At 30.6% G+C, this 11,416-nt stretch overlaps 2 protein-coding genes across 2 annotated transcripts; both read left to right on the top strand.

Moving 5' to 3' along the window:
* Positions 1 to 960: 960 nt before the first annotated feature.
* Positions 961 to 4,078, top strand: HELRODRAFT_167024 (hypothetical protein; the record flags this gene model as incomplete). The annotated part of the gene is made up of 5 exons (XM_009012169.1): positions 961 to 1,061; positions 2,194 to 2,305; positions 2,466 to 2,543; positions 2,827 to 3,049; positions 4,011 to 4,078. 5 exons carry the CDS (start codon positions 961 to 963, stop codon positions 4,076 to 4,078), a joined length of 582 nt encoding a protein of 193 aa, XP_009010417.1.
* A 5,547-nt stretch (positions 4,079 to 9,625) lies between these two features.
* HELRODRAFT_71445 (hypothetical protein) lies at positions 9,626 to 9,823 on the top strand (the record flags this gene model as incomplete). Its single annotated transcript, XM_009012168.1, has 1 exon — positions 9,626 to 9,823. The coding sequence occupies one exon, from the start codon at positions 9,626 to 9,628 to the stop codon at positions 9,821 to 9,823; it is 198 nt and encodes a 65-aa protein (XP_009010416.1).
* Between the last annotated feature and the right edge of the window lie 1,593 nt (positions 9,824 to 11,416).

The following is an 11,416-nucleotide window of genomic DNA, read 5'->3' as shown; positions in this document are numbered from 1 at the left end:
CTACTTAAAGAATAGAGTCTAGAAACAGGAAAACCATAGTAGAGCGAGTTACAATAATCAATCCAAGATAAAACGAAAAAAGTAACACGAAGAAAACTAGGATCGTCAAGAAAAGGCAAAAGTTTTTTTTATTCCACGTAGTTGAAAGTATGAACTTCTAGCAACACTATTAATCTGAAAAGAAAGAGACATGTTAGGTTCAAAAATAAAGTCTAGACTACGAAACCTGGGAGAAACAACAAAAGTTTCAGAATCATGATAATAGAGGTAATAATAGTAATAGAGCGTTTAGATTTATTAAAACAAATAAATTCAAATTTAGAAGGATTAAGTTTAAGACACATGGAGCGATAATTGGATGCACTGTGTGTGAACTTGCTATAGCACTGGAAGAAAATATCTGCTACATCTGCACCGCGCTTTCGTAAAAATATTCTTTTTGATTATTTCTATATATTATATTCGGAAACCTCACAATATAGTAACGTTTCGGCAAAATTAGGCAATTTTCTGTCAATGAGCTATGTAAATTGTAGTACAGGTAGCACCATTGAATTAAAATTCACTTACCCGCCTAGCAAAACACGCCTCAGCTGGTCGGTCGCCTTCTCTGACACAACTTGATAAGACCGGATTTTATATCACGTGGTTATTATTATTATTGCCTGGCGAGGATGTAATCGTATGACTGAACTTGAAAGTTTCGAGATAATTTGACTAAACATTTTCTGTTTTTATTTTACAAATTTTTTATAAATTATTGTTAACTTTTTTAAAGTTGGCTTTGAAACTTTTAAAATTATTTCGATCGATTTAAAACCGTCTTTTACCAAATATTTTAATGCTGAAAAAGTCGGTAATTTGACAAAAACCGTGTCGGTATATATATGCGCGCTGCATATCATTTGCTACGAACATAAATAAACGTAACCGATTTGGGTTTTTGCAAAATTGTTCAAAATGATGAAGATTGCGGTGACACTGTTGGTGCTTCTTTACGGAGTTCTGGTTAGCAGCCATGAAAATAAATACGTCCCAGTTTTCATGTGGTCGAACGACAGGTCAGTACTGCGTTAAAAATTTAAAACAGTTCCCAACTTTTTGTTGCATGAGTTAAAAATTAAAAGAGACTTTTTCACTTTTAGCTTTAAAATATTGGATAAAAATGTAATAGATTCGTTAGTTAATGAGTTAATAATCTTAATGACATAATATAATGTTAATCTTAATCATTAGCGTTAATTCGTTGGATAAGTCAGCTAGGATGTATGAGGAAGAAATGAAAATAAATTGAAAGAAATTTTTCATAGTGTGTGTTAAATATTAATTTAATAATTTAATTAATTAATATTTAAAGTCCAAGCGAGTTACTTTAACTTTAGTTTACCTTTACATTTTATAAAGTTAATAATTGAATAATCACTGTTCATCAGCATCACAAATCATTTAAAAATAATTTAATTAATTAAAATTAAAACTGACAAAGTCTGAAATGAATTAGAGAGGGTTTGGCTTCAACAACTATCTTCTTTTTTATAAATAATTAATTTATTTACATTTACGCTAAATTTTTTAAAAATTTGTTGCTATTTTGTATTTTATATGTATTATAATTATGTGTGTGTCAGATGCTCAATTTAATAAATTTATTTTATTTCAGTCAACAGAAAAAGTTTGAGCTTTAGATTAGATTTAAAAAACAAAGCACTGAAGCTGAACACATTTTAATTATAAATATTCACTATTAAATTAAACTAAAAGCTAACTGTCAATCCACAAATGACATCAGATCAGTTTTTCATTATTTAACATATTATTTATTGTTTTACTTCTTAAATTGACTTCTTCTTGTCTTAAACAATTTTTGAAAAATTTCATTCTCTTGATCACTTGACTACATTGCTTGCTGTTCATGTTAATTAGCACACATTATTGTGAAAAGAATTCTAGAAAATATATTTATTTATTGAAAATTTACGAGACAGAAAAAACACTTGTGAAAATTTTTTGGGAAAATAATTTTGGATAAAAAATTATATTGAAAGTAAATTCAAAGTAAATATCATTATCCGGAAGAAGTTTACCATGTGCTATTACATTTATTTAAAAATTTTCGTTGTTGTTTTCTATAGTTATCTACTTGGAGTTAATGTTAACACAAATAACTGTTATAGATTTGCTTGTAAATTGCAGAGAGAAAGAATTTTCCCAAGTGTTTGCTGGACATTTCACCTCAAAGTTTGACTTTCAAAGCAGGTTCATTTCAAAAGTGGCTGACAATGTCCTACTGTTCATTCAAGATAAGGTTGTCTGCTGCTGATAATTGAATAAAGTAATGAATGTTTGTTTAACAGGTTTGGAAGGTTTAAGATGATTATTTTGAATTTTTATGGTTAATAATAGTAATAGTTATGGTGATGTTCTAGAATATTTTATGTTCAACCTTAAAACATTTCACTGATAAGCTTTCCTTGTCTGACATTCTGCTCCACGGATCTGTGTTTGGTGAAGATCAGGAAGAGAAGGATTACGACAACTTGAAAGTTGTTTAATTTTCATCATTGATTATCTTGTTTGTACATTAATTCTGCTTTATATGCATGCATACATTTCATACCTCAAACATTCTACTATGCATGCAACAAAACAAAAAGTTAATGGGTGATAAAGATTATGAAGATTTATGGAAATGAATTTATGTATTTACATATTTTCTCTTGATTAAACTTTTTTTCAATTCCAAGTTCTATATGAAGATTTTAGTAAACTTTTCTATACATGTTTATCTTTTTATTCATACTTGTTTTGATGTTGTTCACAATTCAGATGCTCATGTCAGATTACGTGTCCTCCTTCCTACCCAACGTTGAACATGCAGCGCTGGCTGTCTCACAAATCTTCGAAAGTGATGATTCCTTCTATGTCCTCAAAATAAATGCCAAGAATTTACATGAAACGAAGGATCTCAATGCAATGTTTTCTACAAACTCGAAGAAAAATCTGTTCATCATTGATTTCTCGCATTCTGAATTGAGTCAAAAAGAAATTGGTCGGTTTTGAAAATTTTATAAAATTTTTTAGTTTTGTTCATTTTTTATCAAATATGATTTATTTTATTGATTGTATTGTTTTGGATAATAATAGCAAATCAAAGATTAATCAACTGTTGAATAGCTAAAGTTTTACATCATTGAGTTCTTGCTTCATATGAGGTAAGTCATGTGGTCCACATTGTAAGAAGAATTATAATAATGAAGGACCAACCAATGTAACAAAAACAAAATTTTAATTGAGTTAAAAATGTTCATAGAGCATTTCAGTTACTGCATCATGGTGCAAAGTAGCCATTCTAAAATTGCTCTAATTAGAATTCTTGCACAACTTTGGTGACGTGACATTGGTTGGTGGATAGATATTTCATAATCACTAGTTATTTCTAATTGATTTGGAGAATACCCTGGTATTTCAATAAAAATTTGTAATTTATATTGAATATAAAACTAAGCTTTTTAAATAAACGAAAAGTTGACTTAAGTATAAGAAAGACAATTTTTACTGTCTTCCCTGGTTTTTAAAACTAAAATTAAAGGGTGGGTGGAGTGAGGTGATTCAGTTACCTGCATGGAACTATCACCTACTGCTATGACATTTTAGGGCAGAATGGAAATTGGAGATTAGGACATATTAAAGTTTATGGTATGCACATCTGCATGCTGTGGCGATATTTCAGTGGTTGATTATTTATTGGTTGGAAATTAAAAGTGCATTTTTTTGGTTTTATTTTTTGTTAATTTATTTACTTAAAAATTATTTCACACACATGATTAAAGGAGTTAATGATGACTTTTTGCAATAATTTTGAATTAATCTGTACCTATATTGATACTTCAGATAAATTGATTGGAATGATTGTGTCCCATTTCAAGTCCTCCAACCAGTTTTTTACTGCATATTACACCGCTAATGAGAGTAATGAGGCATGTATTTTTTTTTACAATGATTTATAACAGTGGTTTTCAATGGAGGTGATTTTAGAAAATGGGGAGCACTTGGAACAAAAGGGGCTGTAGGGGTGTGATGTTTTAAAGGGGAATGATGTGAGAGAATTTTTAACTGAATAAACATGTAATTTTCGTCAACGTATTTATTGGCGAAGTAAAATTAAAAAATAATTACCCTGCTTCTTTTGATATTATTATACAGTATTTTAATTATGTTATCTTTTAATTATGTTGTTTTTTTATTGCAAGTATTGTGTCTTTTCTTTTGGCTTCAATACGCATCAAGCGGTTACAACTTGGATGTATATACTTTTAAATTACAGTTTTTTTAAATATTTTCAAACTATTGGTAAGCTAGCTTTTTCCTGGACTCACTCCGTTAACAAATGAAATACTTCCTGAAGACTTTGACGTTTATGCATCTCATCTAAAAATGCTCAAGGAAGATATGACAATTTGCTTCCAGGTTATAATAAATTTAAAGTTGAAGTATGGATGCTAAATTCTTTTGAAACATCTTTTACTGAAGTTGATTTGCAAGAGGAAATAGTGGAACTACAAAATGATGAAATCAGTAAAATGAATTTCAATGAAGGAGGTATACCTGAGATGTTGCTGCAACAAAATGTTAACATTAAACACACGAAGTTGTGGTCAAGAATAGAATTGTTGTTATTAGCGTCTCCTTTAACATACATGGTTGAAACTGGATTTAGTGCTGTAACAAGCTTATGAACAAGCTAAGAAATAGACTGGATGTAGGCAACGGAGGAGACCTTCGACTGGCTTTGACGAATTTAAAGTCTCACATTTGTAATATTGTCAAGGTGCGTGAAGAGTAAGGTTCTTATCAGCTGAAATTCATGATTTTAATTATTTCAACTATTAATATTAAATGTGGAAAATTACATTTTAATAATATGCAGTTTTAACTCAAAAATGTTTATTTTCAGATAAATATTCAGTAATTGACTAGGAAATTAATGAATGACATGTTAGCTTGACAGTAAGAATGATCTTTTCCTCTGATCGTCAATTATATTATTATTATTATTCGAAAATTTGTATAGCGCTAATTACAAACAAAATATTTCTCAAAAGCACTATCTAAAAAAAAAGTTGAATTGCTACGATAAACCAAATCTTATAATGAAAACAAAAATGATTTCAATAATTTCTTGAAAAATTTTTCTGTCATCATCAGACCTTAAGCAGACAGTTTTAAAAGACAAAGACAGTTGTTTCGGTGCATGCATTTCTTTCAAATAAACTGGCGCCATTCCCTTCGTACATTTGAATATGATTGTTGATATTTTGAACAAAATTCTTTTTTTGACCATCAACCAGTGCAGATGAAAGTTGCTATAGGATTCTGTGGCAAAAAGCTGAATATCATCTGCAAATGCATGACACTCCAAACCATGTAATCCGATCGCCTCAATAATTTCAGAGGTGTAAAGAATAAACAAGATCGGTCCGAGAACCGAGCCCTGTGGAACACCAAATCTTATCGTTTGAACTGAAGAGGTCTTATTCTTGTAGATTACCTGCTGAGTTCTGTTTGTTAAGTACAACCGAAACCATTGTTCAACAGAGCCAGTTATTCCAAATCTATGATTAAGACGTTTCAGAAGAATGCAATGGTCGACACAGTCAAATGCCGAACTCATATCTAAGAATCAAAGAAGAGATGGTTTACTGTTGTTTATATTTTCATGCAACTTAGATAACACATATTATATTATTATTATTATACAAAAATTTATACAGCGCTTTTTAAAATAAATAGTTCTCAAAAGCACTTACAAGTAGAACAAATAAAAATAAAAAAACATATCGTAATAAGTTGATCGTCAAATACAAGAATAAAAATGTTTGTTTAAACAAGTGCGCTTTCAATTGTTTGCAGAAATCAGAAAGCGAGAGTCCAGGTAGACGAAGACTATATATATATATATTATATAATATATAATATTTAATAGGCTTTTAAATGAATATTTTTTAAATTTGCCTTCGCTTCAAGTTTCTATTCCCGTGTTTGTAGGGGGTGATTTTTTTAAGAAAAAATACACGAAAGGGGCGGTGAATAAAATTAGGTTGAAGACCACTGATTTATAACTTTATCAATTTGTTAAGGTTATTGTTATTTTAACATAATTGTGAAATATGTTTGAACGAATTTTAATAGGATTCTGATGGAGGTTTGGCATCAAGCAGCAGACATTTGTTGGCTGCAGAGGATGACGGTCGGGAACTAATCAAATCTGATAACTTCCTCTTCTACTTTGATGACTTGATAGTGGACAAATCAAAGAATTTGACGATCCCGTACGCAAACGTTCAAGTCAAGGACAATGATTGTGGGCGGTTTACTAATGTCACATCATCTGTCAGGTATATGTTGAGTTTTTTGAGTTTTTTCATTTGTTTTTACATTTCTAATTTTTGGTATTCAATTATTTGTATACATGAAAAATGTTGAATCTTAGCTGTTCTGTGAAATTGAAACTTGGTGATGCAGATGAGTACAAAAACATGGAACTTGAGTAAGTTCTATTTATTCTTTGTTTTATACTCATTCAATATTTTTTACATGATGCTGCAAAAAACGTCCGCAATACACCTTGCATATTTTATCATTTAAGATTTTACATCTTATCTTGCAAATAACTCTAATATGAACTCAAATTTCGGGCTTGGTTTTTTTGAGTGTTAACAATCTTCAAACAGCCATGTTCACGATCTACAATTTTTTTATTCTTTTAAAATCAGAGTTTGACAGAAGCAGAAAATGTTACAACATGCAAGGCAATAGTATAAAATAATAACAGAAGATAAATAAAAGAGTTAGAATGTTCAACCATAATAACCATGGAGAAAAAACGAATAAATAAAAATAATTAATTGACCAGTTGAAGAGTAAGCTCATTAAAGAAAAAGTAGACAAAATTGAAAAATGGCAAATATTTACTGAGTGTTAATATATTTGAGGTGTTCTGTGATGAAGGTCTTTCCCTGATAAGTTGATTGAGTGGCGACTTGATAGTTATGCTTGCGTTGACGAAGGTCGTGTGTAGTAATTTTGATTGGTGGCAGTAGAAGATGGATGATGTGGTTGTTGTAAGTATCTACTTTCCTGACTAATCTTGAATCGATTTATTGAATATATGAGTGACAGTAGGATGGATACGATGCGGTAGACAGTTGCGGCGATTTAATTTTTTGTTGAAAGGTTGAAGTTGTTGTGTAGCAAAACCTGACCATGATGGAGCTGCATATTTGATGTGTGAGATGATAAGCGATTCAATGATATTTGAATAATTTGATGCCTCTGAGACCATGTGAGCAGAGTGTTTATAATGTGTGAAATGTTTGAAAACCCTTTGTGAGAATGTGATTAATATGAGGTGCTATGTTGAGTGAAGACAAATAATGATTGTGTAGAAAAATATTAAACATTTTATCATCATTATTAACAAATTTTGGGTATTTGTAATGCAGGTGTTAGAGGTCGGATACAATTTTTTCCAACTCCGACTTCTTAAAAATTTTCAGACTCCAAGTTTCGACCAGAGTGTCAAAATCTGATGAAAAATATCCAACTTTGGCTCGTCAAAAAAAATCCGACTCCGGGTAAAAATTTCCGACTCCATCCAGACTCCGGGTTATGTTCCCCAAAAAAATTTTCAACTTTTGCATCATAATTAACCTTATCATCATTACTAAACAAAAAATACTTTAACAAGCACTTAAAATAATTCAATGTAATCGTTTTTCTTAGTAAAATTTTCTTATTTTTATGTTTTAAAACATATATTTTCAGTATTAAAAAAGATTGCATATCGCTACATTTTCTGGAAAACACAATCTTAAAAAAAATTTCGGAAAATTTTTTTTTCAAATTTATAACATTTTCCGGAGTTGGATGAGCAAATCTGACACCGAATCCGATCCCTGAAAAACTCCGACACCGACCAAAATCTCCAACACTCTGGTTTTAAACTTTTGTTCTACGATAAGACTACTAAATAAAAAAGACTTCAAAAAGCATTTAAAATTAGTCAATGTAGTTGTTCTCCTTAGTAAAATTATTCAATGTTCAAGTTTTAAATATTCTGAAAGATGACATTATAATTTTTTTGCATTATTGTGCAGTGCTTATTGTTCGCGACTGTACTGCAAATTCAACGCTCTGCAGAGTTACGGATTTCATAATTGGCAAATTTCATAACAGCACGAAGAAGCGATTCATTTTTAAACCTGCAAAAGTGATTCAATAAAATATAATAAGTTCATGATTTTATTTCAACTCAAACTGTATGTTGTTTTCATTATGATAATTGAAAAAAATGAAGGAGCGTTAAATACTCTAACATTTGAGGGTATGAAACGTTACCACAAACTTAAGAAATTGATTCAAAACATAATTATTTATGAAATTGCAGCTTGTTCATTTTGAAATGTAGGTTTTTTTTTAAAGTAATTTTATAAAAATGTGTGCACATTCAATACAAGGTCAACCCAAATGAATGTATTATAAAAATTTCAAAAAATGCTTCACGCTATTTTAAAGCTGTTTGAAAATTAGAACACAATTTTCAAGTGAAAATTATAAAACCGTTATTTTTTTATTTAAATTCAATAATAAATATAATGTAATAAAATAAATTATATTAAAAAAGTATTTACAGCATTCATTTTAAAAGATTTTATGTATAAATGAATATTTTTAATAAAGTTAACACTACTGCACGTACGTGCACACCCATTTCTTTTAAAATAAAAACGATTGTGCAACTCGTTTGTTAGCATTTATCATCAGTGCAAAATATGATTGCACGTCGCTACACACATATACCTAAAAAAACACAAGTTTGAAAAATTGTTTTTGTAATTAAAGTGCATCCTAATTCGGATTTTTCAACAAAATCCTACTCCAGCAGAAACCTCCAACTTAAGATTTGTTTCACATGATGCGTGTTTTAGGTTTTAGGTTCAATGAAATCTTTTAATGTTTTTCAGATTATATTTTGAGACATCAGGTGCTGTGAACTCTGGGTATTGGTTTGTTTCGAAAGCTGTTCTTTCTTATTCCAACTCTACACTGGTTTGTATCAACACTTGTTCTTGTATTGTTTACAGTGTTTTAAAGAAAATTCGTGATAAAATTAAATTGTTTAAAGAATTTTTTGACAGGCATCCCCCTGAAATAAATCAATTGAAAAATAATTAAAATGTATAAAATCTTTAAAAAATTAATAAATATTTATTCATAAACTATCAAAATGTTAAAATTATAAATTTTGATGAGTTTAATGAATAATTGTTTGTGGAAGCTAAAGTATTTTGATATAAATCATCTTGATAAATTCTTGATAAATGAAATGAAACAGGATGAAGTAATTACAGCCAGTGTAGGGGATAAGTTATTGGATCCCACTCCACTTGGATATTCATACAGTTGTTATGAGCAAGAACCTCTCTATCCTTCTTCCTCACCTAATTTTACAACTAAGGGTGTACCAGCTTTGACATTTGTTGGACTTCAGGTCGGTGTTTTTTCATCAAATTAACTTTATCATCATAACCTATTTTTTAATTTTATTTTCAAGTTTGAAGTTTTCATGAAAAATGGAGATAAATTCGGGTTCTACAATGACTGTGTTGGATTTTTCACTATTGGAATTTGGATGTTCCTAATTTCTGCGGCCATACTCATCACTATTTTGCTGTTTGGGGTAACCATGCTGATGTCCATCAACACAATGGACCGCTATGATGATCCTAAAGGAAAGTCCATTACTATTGCTGCAGGAGATTAAGAATATTTGGAGACTGTTTTGAATAATAAATTGCAAAACCAAAAATTGTATAAAAATTTGTTGGTTTAAAGTTGAAAATATATATTTTGCATTGTTTTTATTAACTTTTCAAAATTTATTAAATCAATCCGCCGTTTCGTTTTTCTGTTCGGCTAATATTTTCCTTGTTACGGCACTGCAAATATTGCATGAGTTGGTTGACAAAATTTTATGGTTTGGAAAAAGTAAATATGCCATTTCATTGGCAGCAAGGAGCTGTTTGCGTCGACAAGGATGGTATGATTACATCTTATTAGGTGCATTAGAAAATGGCAGCTGACGAGAGCAAAAGGAAACAAAAGTTGATGCCAATTTGCATTAGTGATTAATCGTGAAACAATCATGATACAGTCATGAAAATACCATTGGCGCGAAAATAGCCAAGCAAATTTCACCTTGGGCGTGTGTGATCGCAATCACTAGCACAGCATAATGTCATGTTTTACGGTGATGATAAAAGCATTAGAATGTTAGAATATGTGTTACCTAGATGCTTTATAGTGAACGAAATGTTCACCTAAAGAAAGAAGTGGTAAATACTAAGGCACCACCAATAGAATGACGTACTGTGCTAGCTATAACGGGGTGGTAGTATTTACAACAGAGGCAGTTGCAGCAAGAAGAATACCCTAGCACGCACCCGCGCACATTTTCAGTGCACTATATTGTATGGCCTCGTTTTTTAGTTTCCATGAACAATTACAAGTTTTCGTGTAATAAATAAACAAAAATTTTGGTTTTAAACTAAAGAAACTAACTTGAAAATGATTTACGATCAACCGTTAGAAAAATCGAAGTTAATTTTGAAAGTTATTTAACGCCGAACATGCTGTGATTTTTATCAATAATTGCTTTACTGACAGTCTTTCTTTATGTTCTTGTTTCTATATGTCCCTCAACTACCGTACAAGAGGCTCGTGCGAATACCGTCCAGGTTCATTCTCCTAACTTGGCCGGTCCATCTAAGGCGTTTCTTTGTGAGCACTGTATGCAAGCTATTCAGTATTTGAAATTCTATTCTACCAATTGATACGTAATATGCGGCGCAAGCACGTTTAGTTTTGTTTCATGTCTTGCACAAGGGGTCTGGGTACCGCCGCAGTAAAGGCAAGTGCCTAGCATACAAGCTTGGAAAACTGTAATAAATGAAAAAGCTGCAAAGTTTTTATATTAAAAGGTCATGTTTGAACTAGAGATTTTATGCGCATTTATATACAGTATTGTTTGAACTCTACCGAATTGTTGGCATTAATCAATTTAAAATTTGTCTTTTCAATTTTCCTTACTAGAATTTTCTGGAAATTGTTCAATTTTTACAAACAACTGGGTCATGATCACTGCCACAATCAGCTCATTGCTCAAGGGTTACTTTTGCATTGTAAAACATCATTTCAAAATTATATTTTTAGAGTAATGTAATCAATCATATTTCTTACCTTGTCTCCTAGACTCTTCTAAGTATATTTTTGCCTTGGGTGATTGTCAAACAAGGTATTGATAAAAAATTGATCATTTGCGACATACCCACACCGTTCAATCCAATTTTCTCCTTTT

The sequence above is a fragment of the Helobdella robusta genome (assembly GCF_000326865.2).
Source record: "Helobdella robusta unplaced genomic scaffold HELROscaffold_10, whole genome shotgun sequence".
In the NCBI taxonomy this organism is placed as follows: Eukaryota; Metazoa; Annelida; class Clitellata; order Rhynchobdellida; family Glossiphoniidae; genus Helobdella; species Helobdella robusta.
This window is presented reverse-complemented; position numbering and strand designations above follow the sequence as displayed.